This window comes from Aquarana catesbeiana, linkage group LG02 (genome assembly GCF_042186555.1).
Source record: "Aquarana catesbeiana isolate 2022-GZ linkage group LG02, ASM4218655v1, whole genome shotgun sequence".
In the NCBI taxonomy this organism is placed as follows: domain Eukaryota; kingdom Metazoa; phylum Chordata; class Amphibia; order Anura; family Ranidae; genus Aquarana; species Aquarana catesbeiana.
Window position 1 is genome coordinate 397,779,352 of NC_133325.1, and position 24,436 is coordinate 397,803,787.

Here is a 24,436-nt window from a genome sequence, read left to right on the forward strand (position 1 = left end):
AGCACAAACCCCCCCTATCCTCGCCAGTAGCCCTTAATACAGTGTATATTTATGTGTACCTACGCTGATACCAGTGGAAAGTCCTATTCCATCCAGGCTTATATTGTATTTGTCCTTTTATATAAAAAACCCTATGGGCTATCTAAGGCCCGTTAGCATTAAAACATCAGCTTCTACTGTCCGGTTATAAATGACCATTGGGACGATCTGACTATGTACCCAGGTCTCCCCTCTCCTATTAGCTGTACATATATCTCCTATCCGTAGCTCTTCTCAACACGTCAGCGTTTCTGATATTTATCAGATTCCGTTCCTAGCCCCATTGACGTCTGCGTCAGATTTTTGATAACCATTAAAATGGCCGCCCCCATACAACCCTGGGAAAATGGCCGCTATGGCGTTTTCCCATTGGACTTCGAGAAAATGGCCACCGCATATTCACTTAAACTTGTCTATTTAAAGACAACTGTGTGTGCTCCCTAGCATCCCCTGATGAAGTCACGTGACCTGTGACGCCACGCGTAAGGATGGGACAGGCACCTTCCACTGACAGAAGCGTATGAGCTCGCCACTCGTTGGATAGATGCGCTTTTTGTCATACACTGTGTGAGTACTACTGTTTGTCAATAAAGCATACCTGTTTTTAAAAAAATTACTACACTATATGGCATCCCCTTCCTTTCTTGGCCGCCCTGCTCCTTGAGGATCTTAGGCATATAGAGACCTTGTCCAGGATCCAGGACCAACCCCCAGAGAAGCTGTTTTGAGCGGTGTTTCACTTATGCTGTAACCTCAGTGTAATGAGGTAAGGGGGCACTACCTACTAGTGTAGGATTGCTGCATGGAGAGGACCCAGTAACTCTTTCTGGTCTATACACCTCACAACTCCCACCCATTCAAGTTATTGGTCTATGAAGAAAGTTTGCTGTTTGCACTGATTCACTGATTGGCACTTTAAGAAAGAGCTTTTGAAGACTTCTATTTATTTGTTGCACAAGTCACTTTCTCTGGATTATATTTATGTCTGTATGAGTGTTACCGTTTGAGCACTGATTTGTTTGCACAGGACACTTTGGATCATTAAGTACGCTCCGTGATCTCTCTGGACGTACAGTGTAACATTGTAATTTTTTCTAATATAATATATGCCGCATATTGGGTTATTATTTTTGTGTAATCTATACACCTGTAGATGCACGTTTTTGAGTGACACTGCATGTTTTTATTGTTTATGATGATGTTTATTGCATTTTACTTATTAGCACAAATCCTCTCCCTCGCCAAATCCCCCTCCTCAGCAAAAAATCTCTCCCCCAGCACAGAACCTTTTCTCCCCCGAATCGCCCCAGCAGTAACCCTCCCCACTAAATCCCTCTCCCCAGCACAAATCACAGATTATCAGAATCTGGAAGCCATGCACATCATTGACCAAATAAGGTTATGTCCAAATTTTGGTCGAAGATGTCACTTGGGATATCCCGCCCCTTTGTTCACATTCAGCTGTCAGCTAAGGAGCTGTTATGCACAGGGAGCAGTCATTAAGACTAAATAATGTTGGTGGTTGGTCTGTTTTTTTTTTCTTTTGGCTGGGCTTGTGGGTGGGGGTTGTTCATTGTGACTGACATAGGTTTACAACACTTGATGAGATTTTTGATATTGGACATTTTTTTTAGAATAAACGACTTGCAAAAATTGTGTCAGTGTGTTTATTTAACTTACATTTATTTTTGTGTATGAGTACAGATACTATGTACTCCTTACTCATTCAAGTAGGGGAGGGGTGGACATCTGGAGCCCCCATTACTTTATCAGATTTTGATAAGCCTCCCTACCCACAGACCTCTACAACCACCAGGCCACGGTTTTGGAGAAGAGACCCTTCTCCTCATCAACATGGGGAGCATGGGGGTATAGTGTTTTGCCAGGGGGGCCCTCGCATGTGATCATGTATGGTTTGGTGGGGGGGCTGCTCTCCACACCTTTCTTGGCCTGTAAGACTGCATTCTCAAATAAGGCAGGCATGGGTTTTATGGGAGACATTCATTTTTTTTTTCTTTTAACATGGGTCTCCTATTAACATCTGTAACAGACCTTCTTATAGGATAAGAGTCTGGTGTAGATGAAGGGAATCCCAGGATTTATTTTTACAAACAGAACAAAGCATTCAGTGACTGCTACTTACCGGCAATTTAAACTGCATTTTTTTTCTTTATATATGTCAGTTTTGCTGCAGAAGGTTGTATACATTAGACAGATGCAACACTTCATGTGCAGGTTCAGGGCATCCCCCAAACATGTAATTTGAAGGAAGTTTGCATTTTTTAAATGTTTTTCTTTAAACATTGTTAAAATTGCTGCTCCCCACAAAACAGAATTAATAATAATAATATCTTTTTTTTTTTTTGCTTTGGTACACGTACCTCAGGAACATTGCCCAGCTTCATAAGACATTGCCTCTAGCCCAGAGAATGGACACATTTGGCAAAGTTCGCCTTAGTCAAGGTTCGCTGACCATACACTGAACCAAACTCAGATACATTTAGCTCATCGCTAGTCATTGACTCAGAAAGTCCTGAAGCAAAAGACAGATGGGCAACTAGTATTTTTAGAAAAGATTCAGCAATGGTAACTTCCTTATTAATCCCTGTACAGGTTTCCTTTAACGGCTTCCCGTCCAGCCTATTGTAATATGATGGCTGAACAGGAGCTACCTGGTTCCCGGAGGATCTCATATGACGCCATTCCATTCATGTGCCTCTTGCGTGGTTTGGCAGCTGCTCTGTAGCTTGATCTGTCCATCAGACACAGCAGATGACAGATCGGGGTTCCAGGCCTGCTCCAGCACTATGTAATCACTGTGACCAATCACAGCAATCACATGACAGTTGTACACAAGGAAATGCTTTAATTCATAGCCATTTATTGTGTACTATTTTGTTGATATCTGTGATTGGTCATTGTGATCACATTGTGCAGACAGCCAATCACAGTGCACAGTACTATGTGTCTCAACAGAACATAATGGCTATAATGTTGTAAAGCGCTGTGTAAACTGTCGGCGCTATATAAATCCTGTATAATAATAATAATAATGAATGTATGCCATTTATAAAAAAGATTGCTTCTAACAGTGATCATCATTGCTATAAGCAATCATAGTTTGAAAAAAAAATCCTGGTCACCCCCCCCAGAGTAGTACAGTGTCACTATGGTAAAACTGCACTGCTCTGGTCACAGTGTACAACAAAAGTAAATAGCTGTACTGCTGTGGTGACAGTAAATTAAAAGATTGTGAAAAAAATAACACATTTTATTTATTTTCATCATTTTCTAAAAAAATTATGACATAAAAATTACAACTTCAAAAAATTCAACATGCCTCCTTTTAAATACCTCAGACTGTTTTTCAAAAAGGAGTAATTTGGAGGGTATTTGTATTGTCCTGGTATTTTAGGGCCTAAAGAAATGAGATGAGGCAGTCAGTATACTGTATATGGATTGATCAATTATCAATATATGTACCATAGCTTGTAGACTCTATACCTTTCACACAGACTAAATAATATGCACTGATTTGGGTTATTTTTACCAAATAAATGTAGCAGTATAAATTTATGAAGAAAAATCAGTTATTTGCAAAAAATTATGACAGAAACTAAGAAAAGTTTTTCATCTTTTTTTCATTTATTCAGCAAAAGATTAAAAAAAACTGTGGTGAATAAATACCACCCAATGAAGTTTCTATATGTCTCAAAAAAGGAAAAAATCTTGTTTGGGTACAGTGTTGCATGACTGAGTAATTATCATTCAAAGTGTGACAGCGCTGAAACCTGAAATTTGGCATGGGCAGAAAAGGGGTAAAAGTGCCCAGTAGGCAAGTGGTTAAAGGGGAATTGTATTGTTTATTGTATACATACTCTGTATTAAATTTTTGTTTCATAAAGATGTTATACACATAGTAGGGGTATATGTCACAGACACACACTAGTGGTCTCCAGTTGCCTTGAGCAAGTCTTTGGACATCAGCCCATGCTGTAGTTTTGATTGAAAATTGTGTTCTATCTCTTCCATATAGACAAAACATGTCTAAAAACATGTCACAATTCAAAATGTGCATAAATGTGGCCTAGTACATGTAAAAATAAGTGCATACTCATAAGCCCATGTTGCAAGTACATGGGTATGATGGGGCAATAGGGATAATACGGATAAAACTCTCCTTTTTTGGTGTATTGCAAATGTAAATTCTGTCTATGACATTAAAGACTAATATTATTTTTAACATCCTTTGTCCTTTTCAACTTGCAGACAATAGAAAATATCAAAGTTTACCTTCATGAGAAGGAACTGTGGAAGAAGTTTCATGAAGCAGGAACTGAAATGATCATAACCAAAGCTGGCAGGTTTGTAATAATTCTAGTTCATTATTTGCTGGGATTTTACAGTATTGCCTTATTCAGCCTGCTCTACAAATGTTTTGTTCTCAATTACTGGGTCTTCATTCTGAAAGCATGAAAGGTCCAATAAGTACAGCATCATCACAACTAAAAAAAGTCATTTTCCACCTATTTATACGGTATGTCTTTGTACAAACTTATTGCAAGATCGTTTACAATGCTAAAGGTTCACATTTATGGGACAAATACTATGCATTGTTAAAGCATGCAGGTTTGTAATAAACCAAAGCTGGCAGGTTTGTAATAATTCTAGTTCATTATTTGCTGGGATTTTACAGTATTGCCTTATTCAGCCTGCTCTACAAATGTTTTGTTCTCAATTACTGGGTCTTCATTCTGAAAGCATGAAAGGTCCAATAAGTACAGCATCATCACAACTAAAAAAAGTCATTTTCCACCTATTTATACGGTATGTCTTTGTACAAACTTATTGCAAGATCGTTTACAATGCTAAAGGTTCACATTTATGGGACAAATACTATGCATTGTTAAAGCTTTAGGCATTGCTATCTTTGATTTACAACTAAGTTGGAGTTGAATTTCTATAGGCAAATAGACTCTGTATTTTGCAAGTGCAGTTGCACTCATTTTCCCCAGAGCTTAGTGGTGGTGAAGCTGTGCTGATTTCCATCGCCCAATCATGTGCAAGCAAAAAGGCTTTTTTTTTTTTCCTTGCATCTGATTGGGTGTTCTTTACAAATTGAAGCTTCACCCCATTCAGTCTATTTGTCTTTAGTAAATCAACCCAAGTGCCCTGAAAATGTAAGCAGAGTGGCTAATAAGCAGAGAAAGAAATAACAGCTAACCCCTATCCTCAGAAGTTCCCTTTAAAGGCAGATTGGAAAATTAAACTTACACAGAAATGTCCATGTTTTCAGTTCCTCCCTCTTTTGGAAGTACACACTTAGCCTTTGTAAATGTACTGTGTGGCACAGTAGAGCCTTCTTAGAACAGAAATTATTCACATATCTCATTCCAGCACATATCCCAAAATTAAGAGGATTATTCCTCATTTTAGGAAAGTGAGCATGAAAAATCCTTCACACACGCCCATGGTCATATTCACATTCAGAACCACTGGGGTATAGTGAAAACATAGCCTAATATTATAGCACCATTTATTACAAAGTACCTATAGCTGTTTTAGACATTTGGACATCATCAGTGCAATGTATTGAAGCCATTGTTTCTGCTGAGAAGGGACTGTGACTCAGCAAGCATATATAACCCTTACATTGTTTGTTGGGTCAAAAGCTCTACTCTATTTGGCTATTGGGGCATACATAGATTGTAGCATTAGCTCCATAGGAGCTGTTGAATAGGATGGTGTGACAGACCTAGCCGGGAGAGAGACTTTTGGAGGGGACTGTATGCTAGCCTCTTGCCGATAGATCGGGGGCCCTTGCATTTGGGGGAACGGTGCTCTTTGTGAGCTGTATGCGAGCCTGGCTTTGCAACCATACAATTTCACCATATAATATCGGCCAGGGCCTCAAAACGGGAATGCGGATGGGTTATCCCGGCAGACGGACCTGGAACCTTAAGACTACTTTTCCAACATCCTCGAGTTGACCCGTTTGGGGTCCCACTGTGGCTGTTGGACTGTTTCCCGGGGAGAAGTATTGTCATGAATATTGGAATAGTGACTGATGCATAATGCTGGGACAGATACTGTTAGGAGATGCTGATGTAAATTCCAACACCTGTCTGTCTATTGTCTGCTAAAATGTGTATTGTAAATAAGTTTACTATGGGATCTAAGAGTCATTAGATCCCCATTGTTATTTGTGTTAATTAACTCTGCTAATGTGTGAAGAAGAGTCTATCTAGGCTGTCTAAAGGGATTAGTTAATTAGCTCATGTTAATTAGGTTAATTAGGTTACAGCTGTATTGTTAGAGTAATATGAGCAGGAGGTCTGCAAATCCACTTCGAGTGTATAAAAGCCTGTATTTTGTCAATAAAGAGAGATTCCTGTTTGAACTTACATACAGCCTGCCTGGTGTTTGTTCTGAGCTATCACAACTGGGTTAGAAGAGGACATAGCTGAAGTTCTAATCCCGGAGCATTGGATGACCGAACCATCAGACGTTGCAATCTGATTCAATAGCTGCAGAGGAGTGTCGGGAGAGTGGAATCGAGTGAGCAAGGGGCTCGTTACATTGGTGGCAGCAGTGGGATGTAACGAGCCCCTTTGCTCGCTCGATTCCACTCTCCCGACACTCCTCTGCAGCTATTGAATCAGATTGCAACGTCTGATGGTTCGGTCATCCAATGCTCCGGGATTAGAACTTCAGCTATGTCCTGTTCTAACCCAGTTGTGATAGCTCAGAACAAACACCAGACAGGCTGTATGTAAGTTCAAACAGGAATCTCTCTTTATTGACAAAATACAGGCTTTTATACACTCGAAGTGGAGGTGCAGACCTCCTGCTCATATTACTCTAACAATACAGCTGTAACCTAATTAACCTAATTAACATGAGCTAATTAACTAATCCCTTTAGACAGCCTAGATGACTCAGTCATGACCGTTAGGCCAGACTGGCCGTCTTGTAGTTCAGAAAATCCAATCAACATTATCACAATCAACATAGACTCTTCTTCACACATTAGCAGAGTTAATTAACACAAATAACAATGGGGATCTAATGACTCTTAGATCCCATAGTAAACTTATTTACAATACACATTTTAGCAGACAATAGACAGACAGGTGTTGGAATTTACATCAGCATCTCCTAACAGTATCTGTCCCAGCATTATGCATCAGTCACTATTCCAATATTCATGACAATACTTCTCCCCGGGAAACAGTCCAACAGCCACAGTGGGACCCCAAACGGGTCAACTCGAGGATGTTGGAAAAGTAGTCTTAAGGTTCCAGGTCCGTCTGCCGGGATAACCCATCCGCATTCCTGTTTTGAGGCCCCGGCCGATATTGTATGGTGAAATTGTACGGTTGCAAAGCCCCCGATCTATCGGCAAGAGGCTAGCATACAGTCCCCTCCAAAAGTCTCTCTCCCAGCTAGGTCTGTCACATTTCTCCCCTTTTGGCAGGAGACTAACACAGGAGGAGACCCCAGACGGGTTGACTCCGAAGTTAGTCAGTAGTTCCAGTCCTCTAATGCCTGTACCCACACAGTACCCCAAACAAATTGTTCCAAACAAAGCATTACTCACCCAGCCAACCTCTGCCTCTCTCAGAGAACATATCTGCCGCTGGGGAGAGGCCTGGACTGGCCCTTCTCCCTGGAGTCCTTTCTGCCGCTGGAGAGAAGACAAGGTGTCTGGGCTCACTCAGTCATGCTGTTGGGGATCTGGGCCAACTGCCCAGCATCCCTGGGGTATACAGGTGGAGACTGAAGTCCCATCCACCTTCACAGGACATCCATGCTCTGTTAGTTGAGGGCAAAGTCCAGCAGTACTCGGCCCTGTTGCCAGCCCTTCTGCTGGAAACCCCACACCATCTGCTCCGGCTAACTGTTGGGAAGGGACGACGAACACCTCCTCTCCCTTCTCCCCCTGTATCCTGATCTGCTGCTGGGAAGTGACCACCTCCTTCTCACCCTGAGCCTCCGGAACCGACGCAGGTGTAGGGCAGAAATCTTGGACCCTCTGTCCGGTTGCCAGCGCTTCAGCTGGGGAAGTTCCTTGTAACTTCACAGATACTTCTGTTGGTGCTGGGCAGAGCATAGTGAAGTTTGGCCCTAATAATAGCTCTTCTTCTGCTGGAGGCTCACCAGGTTGTTCTTCCTCAGCAGAAAAGTCTATCAAATCCCCTGTCTCTGCAACTGGTGTCTGGGGATAAAGGTTCACCATCTCCTCTCCGTGGAACCCAGAAGATGCTATCAGTGCTGGGCAGAGGTTAGCAGAGCTCTGCCCTGTTGTCAGCACTTCAGGTTTGGGGACGGCAATCTTCAGATTTTCCACTGCCGATTCTCTGGCATTCTGCTGGACAGGCACATTCCTCCATCCAAGATCATCCAATGCAGAAACAGGTTCATCAAGGTCAGTCAGCACTTGCTGCATCCGCCTCCATAGCTGCGGGGCAGGTTGGCAAAGTACACCGTTACTCTGCCACATTGTCAACTCTTCAGCCAGGATTTCAGAGTTGTCAACTGGTATTTCATGATAGTCCCAGGCAAAAGGAGCACCACCCTGCTGCTGAGCAGAGTCTAACAGCTGTTTGTAGGCGATCTCCAACTCCCATTCCTGAACGGCCAGAAACTGCAAATCTTCCAGTGCCCAGTGCACTTCTGAGACATTCAGTCTCCGCTCTCTGTGCTCCATTATTTCCTTCAAATGCCACTCCGGATCACTTCCAAAGTCAGGGTCCCTGGACAGCCTCCAGTATAACAATCCCAGGCCATCATAGTCAAAGCCTTCCGTGGGGCTGTCATCCGCTGTCCATGGGCACACTTGGGCTACATACCACTGGAGGGCTCTGTAGCTCTCGTCCAACCGCATTTCTGCCCGGATCAGCCTGCTTAACTCGGCTGTCCACTTCTGGTTCGGCTGTTCCCCCAAAAACAGCATTTGCACTTCATACTGCGACCAGTACCTCACATTGATGGAGGGGAGAACTTTTCCCTGGTGTCGCTGCTCACGGGCTAGCGCTTCCTTCCAGAGTTCACAGCGGATAGAATCAAACCATCCTAGCAGGACCTGCTCTGATACTGGTCCTCTGTGCTGTATCTCCTTCTCTCGCAACCTCCTTCTGAATTCCTCATCCATGGTGGCTGGTATCTCTCCTCTCCTGCTATCCTGCTACCTTGGATCCAGGTGATGGTTTGGATGTGTTCACGGCAAGGAAGCACGATCCCACCATTCCCTCCATGGCTCTCAAGTAAGTCTTTCAGCGTGGCTCTCCTGCAGGCTGGTTTGGAGTGTCCCAGTAACTGGAGAGCACTGCTGCCACCAATGTAACGAGCCCCTTGCTCGCTCGATTCCACTCTCCCGACACTCCTCTGCAGCTATTGAATCAGATTGCAACGTCTGATGGTTCGGTCATCCAATGCTCCGGGATTAGAACTTCAGCTATGTCCTGTTCTAACCCAGTTGTGATAGCTCAGAACAAACACCAGGCAGGCTGTATGTAAGTTAGTTCAAACAGGAATCTCTCTTTATTGACAAAATACAGGCTTTTATACACTCGAAGTGGAGGTGCAGACCTCCTGCTCATATTTCTCTAACAATACAGCTGTAACCTAATTAACCTAATTAACATGAGCTAATTAACTAATCCCTTTAGACAGCTTAGATGACTCAGACATGACCGTTAGGCCAGACTGGCCGTCTTGTAGTTCAGAAAATCCAATCAACATTATCACAATCAACATAGACACTTCTTCACACATTAGCAGAGTTAATTAACACAAATAACAATGGGGATCTAATGACTCTTAGATCCCATAGTAAACTTATTTACAATACACATTTTAGCAAACAATAGACAGACAGGTGTTGGAATTTACATCAGCATCTCCTAACAGTATCTGTCCCAGCATTATGCATCAGTCACTATTCCAATATTCATGACAGATGGGTCCTCTGTTCTTTGCCTCGACCTTCTCAAGAACTTCAGCCCCTCTGACACACCAGGTTGAGTGCACAAACATACACTATCACAGAAATTCACTGAAACTAATACTTAGTACCCAATAATAGTACTATTTTAAAGAAAACAGGCACCAAAACAGAAAGTAAAGGCAAATTTAATATATTGCCACCCAATATGGCTGGCAACAAGGCAAGGATAAAATGGATTAACACTGGTAATAACACAATCTAGCATACAAAGTGATTAACAGTAGTGACTAAGAATATTATGACATTTGGTGTTTAGACAAGCATAAACAGGGGCAAGGTCACCTTAAGTGCAGCAGTGAGCAGTAGTACAGTTTAATACACCAAGTGCTTGAATTATATTACCAGAGTGCATTTAAAGCAGTGATGCTAGTCCTAGACCAACTGAGCATGCAGTGTCCAAAAGTAAGGAGGATGGTAGTGAAGGGTATAGGGGAACAAAAGTGGGCTTGCAGAATAATTATTACGGGAATGGTCGTTCTCTGAGATGTTCTTCTGGCAGCTATCATTGGGGCCCTTTAAGAGCATCGGTGCACTTAACCACAGTTCTCGTTAACTTGCATGCAGTATAGGTACAGTATAGTCTAAACACAGGTGCAAGGTGGATGCAGTTAAGATGCAGTAAAGGTTCAGTATAATGCTATATAGGGTTGGTGGTTGTGCAGTCTATATTTGAAATAAGGTGCCGCGTGGAGCACAGTATGGGACGGTGTGGATTGGGTACACATGGTGTTCTGCTCTCAGTGGCTCAGTCCCTATTATCAGTATCAGCAATGGGCGAATAGCCCTCTCAGCAGATGCTCACTGTCCCTTCCCAATCTCTATCTTGGATCTTTGCTGGTATGGTCTCCTGTTGGCAGGCAAGTATAAATAGAGGTGCTCTCTCTCCAACTCCCTTGGCAAGAGGAATAACTTTCTTGGGTTGTTTAATAAAAATTCATCTCTTCACTGCATAGTGCCTCCTACTGCACATGCCGACATTAGTATAAGGATTCTATTTGTCCCATTATACGGCTGCCGTCTCAAACTAGAATTCCTAGCTTCTCAGAACCCTGCATAAAAGTCCATGGGTTTGCTTGGCTTTAGCTGTCCCCCTGCTGGCTGGAAGAGAATGGTGCAGCAAAACATCAGTATCTCAGTAGAGGGAGAGAAGACTAAAAGGCAGTGATTCCTTCTCCATACTGCTTTAGCCCAGCAGCTGGCTACAGAATGATTTTGCATGGCTCTACCCACTGTCCTAAAATGAGGACTTATGCCCCGTACACACGGAAAATGTTCGATGGGAGCTTGTTGTCGGAAATTCCAACCATGTGTAGGCTCCATCGGACATTTTCCATCGGAATTTCCGACGCACAAAATTTGAGATCTGGATCTCAAATTCTCCGACAACAAAATCCGTTGTCGTAAATTCCGATCACGTGTACACAATTCCGACGCACAAATTTCCACGCATGCTCGGAATCAAGCAGAAGAGCTGCACTGGCTATTGAACATTTTTCTCGGCTCATCATACATCTTGTACGTCACCGCGTTCTTGACATTTGGAATTTCCGACAACATTTGTGTGAACGTGTGCATGCAAGACAAGTTTGAGCCAACATCTGTTGGAAAAAAACATGGATTGTGTTGTCGGAAAATCCTGCCGTGTGTACAGGGCATAAGCCTTTTATTTTGGGATGTGATGGAAAGAGACATGTTGATACCATATGTTCTTAAGATGGCTCAATCATTCATTGGGCTTTTTCTTGCCTTTAATCCCTTCTTACTATAACCTTAATGGTTGTACTTGCTTAAGTGTACTGCAAAATACTACTTATTGTGGTAATACAGGTGGTTAGGACTTTTGCTTAGTGTAGGTCAGTGTACTGTATTTTGCACTATATAGGTACCCTATTTAAAAAAGGCTAAGTGTACACAAAAGATAGCTAATCCTTTAATAGTGATCATTGTTAAATATTGCTGTCTTTATTTAAAGCTGAACTCCAGGACAACACGAATCCACAGTTTAAGTATACTGTATACAGACAAAGGGTGAAATTAACAAAAAGTGGTGCAAGCACAATGCTTGTCCCACACTTCTAAACATGAAAAATGGAGCAGATGCTGTTCCTGAGTAACAAAAAGGGCACAAGTCTCTTTGTTAATTAGGTTGAATCAGGTATTTGTTACACTGTTTACAAATAGTCACAAGTACAAAAACCTCTTGCGGTTGGAAGTGGGCCTGCACAATTTAAGTAGGCTATATTTTGATCCTGGCTTGTATGGATACACCTCATCTTGCAGCTCTCTTAAGACTGGAGGAGTCTTCACAGCTGAAACCACAAAGAAAAAGGGATGACGCTTGGATCTAGTGCATTATCCTAAAGCTATCACTTTATTATTAAAAAGTGGTAAGTATTATACTCACAAGATTACAAAGGTATCAAGCTCATCTCATAGTTCAACGTCATCTAGTCCACATGGCATCATATCACGTGGTAGGAGAAGTTACAGATCCAATAGGCTAACGTGTTTCGAAGACTAGCCTCTTCCTCAGAGCCCTTTGTTACACTGTGTCTGTGACAGGCAGTACAGAGAACATGGGAGCAGCAGCTGCATGCTTCATTCTCTTTGTCTGTCCTTACCCCCCTGCTTGGTTCAGAGTGGGAGTCTCTGCTCCTGTAGTCTAATCACTGCACGGGAGTGAGAGAGCAAGACATGTATGCTGTTTACTGACAGCTCACATCCCGTACCACAGGTCACACCTAGCGGGAATATGCAACAGTTTTCTATGTGGCGTATGAGATCCATTCATCCATCCATTTTTGGTGTATACCTGTGCTTTTTAGCCCATTTGATTTCATCTTGGGCATTTGAAACTGGTGAGTGTGGGACCATAAGTAGGTGGCAGGCTGCACCAGATTGGATTTTGTTCACAGTGGTAAATAAGAAGTTTAAAAAAGTTTATTTGAAGTTTGCACATAATGAGTTAACAAGAAAAGTGGACTGTGCACTTAATGAAATGGACGCTGTGGTTCAGTTATATATTACTTTGTAGCTTTCAAATAAGTGGGATGGAGACATTTCACATTTAGAAAACCCTTTTTGGATGATTTATGTATTTATTTATTTATGAACAGTTTTATTCTGGTGTAATGCTATGTACAGTGTATATGTATGGTCATCTAAGGGTATTTATATACAGCTGCTGCTTATTTGGGGGTTTTGTTTGTTTGGTTTTGGATTTTTATCACCATCTTTTATTCTATACATTTTTTTTTTAGTCCACTGTTTATCGCTTTTTTTGTTTGTTTTTACATTTTGTATGTATATACAAATATATATTGTATATCATGAAATAGGACTTGCTCAAATAGTAGCTCTGTGATAGGAAGGCAACATACAATGCAGTTTCTAAGGGATTACTGATCCTATGTTTATTTTTGGACATCAGAAACCCATTTCATGTCGGAAAAGGAACAATTAAACAAACTAGGTTCATATAGCAGGCCTTTTTACTAGCCTATACAACTCTCCGCACTTTCCCAAGTGTTCTCACGCAGTAAACCGCCTGTCTGATCACCTTCCCCATAGGTTTTAAAGGTTCTCTTTCACAGCCACTTCCTGTGAGGCTTTCCAACCCTTTTAACAGTCCAAGTATTCTTGCAGGTGGATTCGTGGGCTGGCCACCTTAAAGGGAGAATGGTTTGTGTTCCTAAGTAGTAATCCCTAGAGCCCAAAACAGTCAAAATTCTTATTCTGAGTGATGCATTTCTCCCATCCACTACCCTATCTGCCATTTTAGCCCAGGCTCTGTCACTATATATAGTGCACTAGCTGGCAGAATCATGAATGGTGCATACGTGTCACCAGCGTTTCTCATCTACACATGAGAAAGAGCTTTAGGGTTTGTGATTGATATGAAGGAAAAAAACTTCTTGTTTTCTCAGACCTTAAAAGGATCTGGTCTAGGTCATGGAGCCTGGATATTTTGTAATGCTTTGGGTGGGATAAAGCCTCCAGTTCAAGGTACACTTTTTACCTTTTAAGCCTAGTACACATTGACTGCCGGCATCGGTTGGTTTAATAGAAACCGGCTGACATTTGGCCCATGTGTATGGCAGCCAGTCCTTCATGACCAAAAAAGGTCTGCCAACTGGCTACTGGCCAATGGCTGAGAGCGCTGACCAGAGTGTTATGCCATGGAGGACATCCCCCTGTCAAAACACAATAGCACAGCAAGGGAGATTGCTGTACTAACATTGGATTGTTAGTATAGCGGCTCCGACCTGAGCTGACAGTTTTTTTTTTTATTCAACCCAGCGGGTTAAATGAAAAAAAAAATGAGTGGTGTGTGCAAGGCTTTAGGGCGGTTTGGGCACAGCGCGTGTGCAGTGCAGTTTACCGGCGATTTTTATGTGGGTTACCTGAGCTTTTCCATAGACTTTCTATTAGATTAGGTGTTTTTTTGTGCGCTTTCTGAAAGCGCACCAAAGATGAAGCATGCGGGACTTTTAGTGCTCTTACAGAAAACTCACCAAAAATGCACAATTTAATAGAACCCTTACTACAGTAATTTGTTTCAGCTTCCACAGGCATATTTAGCTTACTGATGATAGAGGATCTCTCGCTTTCAATCTCTTGGCTGTGATGGGTGGAAAGTTAGACTGCTGACATAACACTTAAAAGGTACCAGAGCTGCCTGCTTGTATTGGGGATGGGGAACCTGTTGGAGGGCACCCAGTTAGCCAGGAATGAATCTGAGTTTAGTTAGTGGCTTGGATGAGCAGATGTTTTGTTTTGTTTTATGCTGTGGAATTGCTATATAAAGCCCTCCTGCATTGATGCTATGTTTGTTTACTGCCTTGCTGAATAAAAGTGCAGGACAAACTTACTGGGACTGTTCCTGGGGGTCCTGTCTCGCCTCTGGTTCACTGCTGCCACTACCAGTTAAGCCTGTCCTTAGAATACTAAATACTGTCAAAACTGAACAGTAATGACTATAGACAAAAAATTTGACTGAATTTGATACAGTGGTATGCTCTTAGGAATCAAAAGGCTAACTAACTTTGCAGCTGCAGCCTATGTACACCATGGCATGTTGTCCAGAGCATTCAAAGCCAATGTTCTGAAGTTATTTTACCTGTGAGTGTTGCAAATATTTATATAATATATATATATATATATATATATATATATATATATATATATATATATATATATATATATATATATATATATATATATATGTGTATATATATATATATATATATATATATATATATATATATATATATATATATATATATATATATATATATATAAAACTATTTTTTTAAGTGCAATAAATTGCGAGAGTTGTTTTGGAGACACAACTATCACAGAGGTAATGATACAATGATGAGATAATACTCCCATTGTTTTTACATCTGGGATAAGCGTTAAGCTGACCATAGATGGATTGTTATTTGACCAGTTTAGCAGGGAACCAACGGATTTCGATGTATGGGCACTGTATTTATACACAAGTCGATCTGCCGATCAGCTTCTGTAGAACTGCCCTGTCAAGTTTTCCCCACTTCATCAGCATTGCAGTCTATCAGTCTCTCCCTCCATATCCCCCCAGTACAGATATCTATCCCCCAAAATCCCTCAAGTACATAGCATTCCCCCTAGTACAGATCTTTTCCTCCTTTCTGTACAGATCTCACTCTTTCCTTCCCCAAATCCCACCACTGCACAGCCAAGCCAAGGAAAAGCCTTCTTCAGCTCTGTCCTGGCAGGTGAACAAGCTGGCACTGTAGTATAAGTGTCACTGCAGTGGTAAAACTAAAAAAAACTAAATTGAGCACACTGCAAAAGAAACCAGATGTGCACCCTTGTTGCCCAGAGCTAACAACACCTATTTGATGAAGGAAGCTGAATGTGGTATCTTCCATTTTTTTCTGGTTTGTTGTCTATTAAAATTAATCATAGTGGGAAAAAGTCAAAGTTTCCTCTTACGATCTTGCTAAGTATGACCAGGAGTCCAAGAATTGTTAGCTTGTGTGAACATTTCTTCCCTAGGTGACATTGGGTGCAGTCCAAAGTATATTTAAATTAGAGATTTATGCAACTGATTGAAGCAGGGTACATATAGCTCTGTGAGTAACAAACACAGGATACCTGACTTATAGAGGGTTCAAGTAGCTTTTTACAATGGAATTAAGCAGAGGGTTGGGTTCCGGAACTGCATACCAGTCCAGGGGCAAGCACTTCTGAGCTGCACAAGGAAGGCTGTATTGCTGAAAACAATCTCCCTTGCTGAAAATAATCTCTCTTGCTGAAAATAATCTCTTAACCACTTCAGCCCTGGAAGAATTTACCCCCTTCTTGACCAGTGCGTTTTTTGCGATTCGGCACTGCGTCACTTTAACTGACAATTGCGCAGTCGTGCGACGTGGCTCCCAAACAAAATTGACGTCCTTTTTTTTCCACAAATAGAGCTTTCTTTTGGTGGTATTTGATCACCTCTGTGGTTTTTATTTTTTGCGCTATAAACAAAAAAATAGCGACAATTTTGAAAAAAAACGCATTATTTTTTACTTTTTGCTATAATAAATACCCCCAAAAAATATATAAAAAAACATTTTTTTTCCTCAGTTTAGGCCGATACGTATTCTTCTACATATTTTTGGTAAAAAAATGGCAATAAGCATTTATTGATTGGTTTGTGCAAATGTTATAGCGTTTACAAAATAGGGGATAGTTTTATGGCATTTTTATTAATAATTTTTTTTTTACTAGTAATGGCAGCGATCAGCGATTTTTATTGTGACTGCGACATTATAGCGGACATGTCGGACATTTTTGACACATTTTTGGGACCATTGTCATTTATACAGCAATCAGTGCTATAAAAATGCACTGATTCATGTGTAAATGACACTGGCAGTGAAGGGGTTAACCACTAGGGGACGGGGAGGGGTTAAGTCAGTACTAGTACTAACTGTAGGGGGGATGGGCTGTGTGTGACACGTCACTGATCTCTGCTCCCGATGACAGGGAGCAGAGATCAGTGACACTGTCACTAGGCAGAACGGGGAGATGCTTATTTACATCAGCATCTCCCCTTTCGTCCTCTCTGTGAGGCAATCGCTGGTATCCCCACGGTGATCGAGTTCGCGGGACCCGTGACCCAACTCACGGCGGCAAATTCAAAGTAACGTACGGGTATGTTACTTTGCACAGCCGTGCCATTCTGCTGACGTATATCTACAGGAGGCGGTCAGGAAGCAGTTAAGTGATGCTTTTCAATGTACTGTGACAGGTAATTCAGATAAACATGTCATTCTCCTGCAAAAGGGTTATTCACTGGGCCCTTTATAAGTCTGGATGGCAGGGCTTAGAACTTGGGAATGACTGGAAAGTTTGGTGCATTTGTCATTCTATTAGTCTGTTTTGTGTTGTGTCCTATCCAGGCATATTGATTGGCTCTGCTAAAGTTCTGTGAAGGCTTCAAGCTTTGCAGCCTGCAGCATCGCTGAAGCTGTTTGACACCATATGATGCTACGAATCTGCTGCTGTTATATATATATATATATATATATATATATATATATATATATATACAGTATCTCATAAAAGTGAGTACACCCCTCACATTTTATAAATATTTTATTATATCTTCATGTGACAAAACTGAAGAAATGACACTTTGCTACAATGTAAGTAGTGAGTGTACAGCTTGTATAACAGTGTAAATTAGCTGTCCCCATATAGCAGTTTAACAGGACAGGTTCCACTCAGAACAGGCCTCGCCATGGTCGACCAAATAAGTTGAGTGCACATGCTCAGCGTCATATCCAGAGGTTGTCTTTGGGAAATTGACGTATGATTTCTGCCAGCATTGCTGCAGAGGTTGAAGGGGTCAGCCTGTCAGTGCTCAGACCATAAGCCACACACTGCATCAAATTGGTCTGCATGGCTGTCATCCCAGAAGGAAGCCTTTTCTAAAGATGATGCACAGAAAGCCCGCAAACAGTTTGCTGAAGACAAGCAGACTAAGGACATGTATTACTGGAACCAAGTCCTGTGGTCTGATGAGACCATGATATACCTATTTGGTTCAGATGGTGTCAAGTGTGTGTGGCAGCAACCAGGTGAGGAGTACAAAGACAAGTGTGTCTTGCCTACAGTCAAGCATGGTGGTGGGAATGTCATGGTTTGGGGCTGCATGAGTGCTGCTGTCACTGCGGATCTACAGTTCATTGAGAGAACCATGAATGCCAACATGTACTGTGACATACTGAAGCAGAGCATGATCCCTTCCCTTCAGAGACTGGGCCGCAGGGCAGTATTCCAACGTGATAATGACCCCAAACATACCTCCAAGATGACCTCTGACTTGCTTAAGAAGCTGAGGGTAAAGATGATGGACTGGCCAAGCATGTCTCCAGACCTAAACCCTATTGAGCATCTGTGGGGCATCCTCAAATGGAAGGCAGAGGAGAGCAAGGTCTCTAACATCCACCAGCTCTGTGATGTCATAATGGAGGAGTGGAAGAGGACTCCAGTGTCAACCTGTGAAGCTCTGGTGAACTTCAAGCACTAGAGGGTTAAGGCAGTACTGGAAAATAATGGTGGCGACACAAAATATTGACAGTTTGGGACTAATTTGGACATCTTCACGTAGGGGTGTACTCACTTTTGTTGCCAGCGGTTTAGACATTAATGGCTGTGTGTTGAGTTATTTTGAGGGAACAGCAAATTTTCACTGTTATACAAGCTGTACACTCACTACTTTACATTGTAGCAAAGTGTAATTTCTTCAGTGTTGTCACATGAAAAGATATAATAAAACATTTACAAAAATTATATATATATATATATATATATCTATAGATATATATATATATATAAATATATATACTGTACTGTATATATATCTATAGATATATCTATATCTATAGATATAGATATATTGTCAAATCAAACCTAATTTTTTGGGGGAATAGTTTGGGGATGGTCCTTCCTGTTCCAATATGACTGCACCAATGCACAAAGCTAGGTCCATAAAGACATGGATGAGCGAGTTTGGGGTGGAGGAACTTGACTGGCCTGGTCTCAACCTGATAGAACACCTTTGGGATGAATTAGTGCGTAGACTGCGAATCAGGCCCTGACCTCCCAAATGCACTTCTGGAAGAATGGTCAAACATTCCCATAGACACACCCCTAAACCTTGTGGACAATCTTCCCAGAAGAGTTGAAGCTGTTATAGCTGCAAAGGGTGGGCCAACTCAATGTTGAACCCTACAGACTAAGACTGGGATGCCATCAAAGTTCATGTGTGTGTTTGTGTAAAGGCAGGTGCCCCAATAATTTTGACACTATATATATTTTTTTTTTTTATGGTAAAGAAAAGAATTACCCTCGTTAAACCTATAAAGTAATTACATTTTCGTTGCTTTGCAGCCTGAAATGAAGACAGACGCGGTTTTTATTTTACCCAGCTGTATTTACTAAGTGCACTTAATAACATTCAAGTGAAAGATATAACCCCAACAGGTCAGGAAAAATGTAAAATTTTCAAAAACAGAATCACTAAGTTGGAAAAAGGATAACCCCCTCCTAAAAATGACTTGTAAACTCAGTCAGGTGTAGCTAATCACCTTCTCAATGGCACACAAAGCCATTTGACTTTCTACTGTGATCAGCTGTGGTCATTTTGATTAGCTTAGCACTAAAAGAGCTGTCCTGGAGCATTTCAGTCCCTGGTAGTGCAACTGAAGCAAACAATCAACCATGGGTGGCATGGTAATGTCAAAAGATCTCCGGGATAAAGTTGTGGGCAGGCACAAGTCAGGAGATGGAACCAAAAAAATTCCAAAGGCTTTATTAATGCCTAATAGCAAAGTCTATTATTAAGAAGTGGAAGCAATTTGGTACAACACAGACCCTCCCTTGATCAAGACATCGCTACCAAGAGGCCTACAGCAATTCTGTAGCAGTTGCAGGAATTTATGACAAAGAGTGGTCATTGTATGCATGTGACAACAATATCACAAATTCTCCACAAATGTGGCTTGTATGAGAGGGTTGCAAGAAAAAAAGCCACTCCTCAAGAAAAGCCACATGCAGTCACAACTGAGCTTTGCCAAAACGCACCTAGAAGATTCTGAGGCATGGAAAAAGGTGCTATGGTCAGATGAGACAAAAATATTATTTAACCTCAACACCAAATGATGTCTGGCGGAAATCCAATGCAGCTCACCATCCAAATAACACCATTCCTACAGTAAAGCATGGAAGTGGTAATATCCTGTTATCAGGATGTTTCTCTGCAGCCGGGACAGGAGCACTTGCCAGGATAGAAGGAAAAATGGATGGGGCAAAATACTGTCCAATGTTTGAGGAAAATCTGCTACCCTCTGCCAGAAAGTTGTCAGTGGGAAGAAGGTTTATCTTTCAACATGACAATGATCCAAAACACACATCAAAAATGACCACCCAGTGGTTGAAGGAGTTGAAGGAGAAAAAGGTGAATGTCCTTGCATGACCTAGTCAGAGCCCAGAATTTAACCCTATTGAAAATCTGTGGAATGACTTGAAGACTGAAGTTCACAAACGGTCACCATCAAATGTAACGGAACTTGAGCAGTCCTACAAAGAAAAGCGGGCAAATATTGTTTGATTCTGTTTTTGATTTTCTTTTCCTGATGGTTTTATATCTTTTACTCTCCACAGTCCTCACTAGGATAAATAGAAAAATTCTGAGAAACTCACGCAATTTTGGACCATATGGGATTTTATGTATGTGCTTTCGCTTACATTAAAATGCCAAAGTCTAACTGTATAGTTTATGATAAAAAATATGATCACATTATAAGAATTTTATAATATCCCAATTCAAGTTGCAACCTATTCTATTAACTTGGAGTGCCACTGTCACGGTCCAGGGTCAGGCTCAGAGATCAGGATCTATAACAGTAGAGAGGCTCCGACCGACCAGCTGGATAAGAGCAGAAGCAGGTCACCCTGGTAAATGACACAGGCTCATCCAAGCACAGAGTACAAGCACTAACCAGCGTTCATCAGAGCTCCTGGGTTTTGCTGCGTGTTAGTACCTGGTATAATTCCTCAGGATCACCCCACCAGGAGGTGAGCAAGCCGGGGTCTAGTAGCTGATATAGCAGGTAGGGATCAAACAGAAGCATAGTCAGTAAACAAGCCAAAGGTCGGTAACATTTGTTCACAGGTTGGCATTAAGCAGAAGCATAGTCAAGAGACAAAGCAAAGGTCGGTGGAGTGCCACTGTCACGGTCCAGGGTCAGGCTCAGAGATCAGGATCTATAGCAGTAGAGAGTCTCCCACCGACCAGCTGTATAAGTGCAGAAGCAGGTCACCCTGGCAAATTACACATGCTCATCCAAGGACAGAGTATAAGCACTAACCAGCGTTCATCAGAGCTCCTAATGGTGGAGATGGGTTTTGCTGCGTGTTAGTACCAGGTATAATTCCTCAGGATCACCCCACCAGGAGGTGAGCAAGCCAGGGTCTAGTAGCTGATATAGCAGGTAGGGATCGAACAGAAGCATAGTCAGTAAACAAGCCAAAGGTCAGTAACATTTGTTCACGGGTTGGGATTAAGCAGAAGCATAGTCAAGAGACAAAGCAAAGGTCGGTAACAAGTGGTAGTGGAGATATGAATGACAGCAGGACTGACAAGAGCAAGATATTGGCTGGAGGGAGCACAATAATCTGGCAAACAGAAATTACAGAGACATGGCTTAAATCAGGAAGTTCATGGAAAGAGCAAAGAGTTCAAGGTTCACCAAAAAACAAGAGACAAGAAAATCCAAACAATCAGACAAGAGATGTCCAGCATCTCAGGTGGTTCAGCAAGAAGAGACATCACCAGACAAGGCAGAGGTCACAAGTTCAGACTTGGGTCCTGACAGCCACTCAAAGGATCATTGTATCCACTCTGGTTATCCATGCTAATGTGGATGCCAGCATCTAGGCTATTTATCCAGGAATCATGATAATCAGATTAATGTAATACAAAAGTGGAAAATGGCCTCAGCCTTGGCCTCTCCCAAGCCATGTCCCCTGATACATTTCAAGGCTTAGTCTCTATGACTAAGTTCCAGTGGTGGGGAATGGCTTGGGAGGAGCTGAGGCCATTTTCCTTTTTTTTCACACATGTGTCTGAAGTGTGGCGTCTCCGTATTACACTGGCTGTCATAATCCAAATTCCAGTTACCATTAAAAACTTCTGTGCCATCATTAGTAGTGTGGCACCTCTTAGGGATCATTCATACAAGTCTGCATGTTATAGCGTGTAATGCAATGTTGCAATGTATGGCACGGTTTACTTATCTTTTAAAACTCAGTTGAAGTGTTGCAAAATGACACTTTATTCAAGTCTGCACCATACCCTATTGCAACATGCTACAGTGACATGCGGTGAGGTAAGGTGTAGTATGCAAAAATGCTGACATGCTGCAATTTTATGCAGAGAACCACAATACATCTATATGGTATGAACAGGGAACATAGAAAACAATTATCTCTATTTGTGCTTGCATTAGTATACATTGATTTGAGCTAAACAATGCAGCTCGACAGACATGATGTGAATGAGCCCTAATAGTTCAAATTATTATTTGTAAATACAACAGTATCTACTATCTTTACAGCTGAACTCCAGCCAGTATTATATTTAGTATTCTAAAGATAATTGCCTTCCTCTTGCAAAATGTCATTCATTTATCCTGAAGAATTTATTATGCTACAACAGGTCCCTCATAACTCTTTATTCTGCTGTCTTCCTGTTTCTGCAACTGGCAAGTGCTATTTTCATCTTATAGAGAAATGGCTCAAAGTCACGTATATTCGGCATAGTGTTGGACCTGATGTTTAAGTCGAACAAAACGAAGCTGAACAAACGTACAAATGGGGCGCTCACGGGAAGTTCGCCGGCCGCCAAGTTCCCCATGATGCACTGCGAGAACGCAGTGTAATGATTACTGCTGATTGGCCAAAGCATGCCCCTGACCTGTATGCTTTAGCCAATCACAGCGCGATGTACTGTGAGAGCTATGATTGGCCAAAAGCAGGTTGCCTTTGGCCAATCATGGCTCGGGGGCTAAGTCTACACCCCACACTATATAAAGCTGCTTACACAGTGGCCGTATGTAGTGTGTATTAATGGAGATTAGACAGGTAGTTAGTGTATTGTGCGTTCAATCAGTTTAGTGCAGTCAATGAAGTGTATATCATATAGTGTAGTGTATATAATACAGTGTAGTGCAGTTTATATAATACAGTGCAATGCAGTGTATAACACAGTGTAGTGTAGTGTGAATAACACAGTGTGTACAACATGTCTGTGTCACCACTAAGGATGGGCTCGGGCGTGTTCGCACACTCCACGTGCAGAGCCCGCCAGGAAGTTGGCACGGCACTGTGCTAATAACAGGCAGTGAGACATTTCCTGATCTCTGCAGGCGCACATCGGGAAAATGTCTCACTGCCTGTGATTAGCGCAGTGCTGTGCTGACTTCCTGGCGGGCTCTGCACATGGAGTGTGCAAACACGCCCGAGCCCATCCTTAGTCACCACTGATTCTATATTTTTTTCATGAATTATTTTTTTTTTTTTGCAGTATCAGGTTCTGTTGCTGCATTATTAGTACTCCCCCCTTCTTTGTCACAGGTGTTATTACTTCTGCGTCAGCACAGCAGTTGTATGCTTTTTTTTTTTGACGGCGGCGCAGCACTAAGAATAATTAGGGAATAATTGCTGCCCCCCCTTTTGCGTCACAGGTGTTCCTCTTTCTGCTTCAGCAGTGGTTCCCCTTTTCTTTTTTTTCTTTTTTTTTAGGCTTTTTGATTTTCTTTTTCCAGCAGCAGCAGCAGCAAAAAAAATAAAAAAATCTCCATAATTGCTGTTTCTTTTTCTGATTCGTAGGTGGTCTTCCTTCTGCATCACCACTGTTTTTTTTTTTTTTTTGGCTTTCTTATTTTTTTTTACATTTATTTTATTTTAGTTTTTTTTGCAGCAGCAGTAAAAGAAAAATCCTTCATAATTGCTGCACCCTTAATTTCTTTATTAAAAAAAAACTATAATAAAATGGTATGCACCAAGCATAAAAGTATTACACCCAAGCACCATATTTCCATTACACACTCTAAAATATAAAGTTATAAAATTCCCCACCAAAAAATAAAAAATAATAATAAAATGGTTTATAGTGCACCAAGCACAAAAGTATTGCACCATATTTCCATCCCACACTCTATAATAAAAAGTTATAAAAATCCCCCCAAAAAATCCTCATCACGTTTGAAAGGCCAACAGAGAGAGGCAGACACTCACAGGCCACTAAAAGAGGGCAAGCAGCCTCTGTGTTAACAGTGAAAGTGG

General features: G+C 41.6%; 1 protein-coding gene across 1 annotated transcript in view; it reads left to right on the forward strand.

Annotated features, from left to right (window-relative positions):
- The window catches only part of TBX4 (T-box transcription factor 4), a 245,895-nt gene that overhangs the window by 59,192 nt on the left and 162,267 nt on the right, over window positions 1-24,436 (forward strand). The window contains exon 3 of the mRNA XM_073617960.1: window positions 4,309-4,403. Coding sequence (XP_073474061.1) covers window positions 4,309-4,403 — 95 coding nt within the window. The remainder of the gene's footprint in view (window positions 1-4,308; window positions 4,404-24,436) is intronic.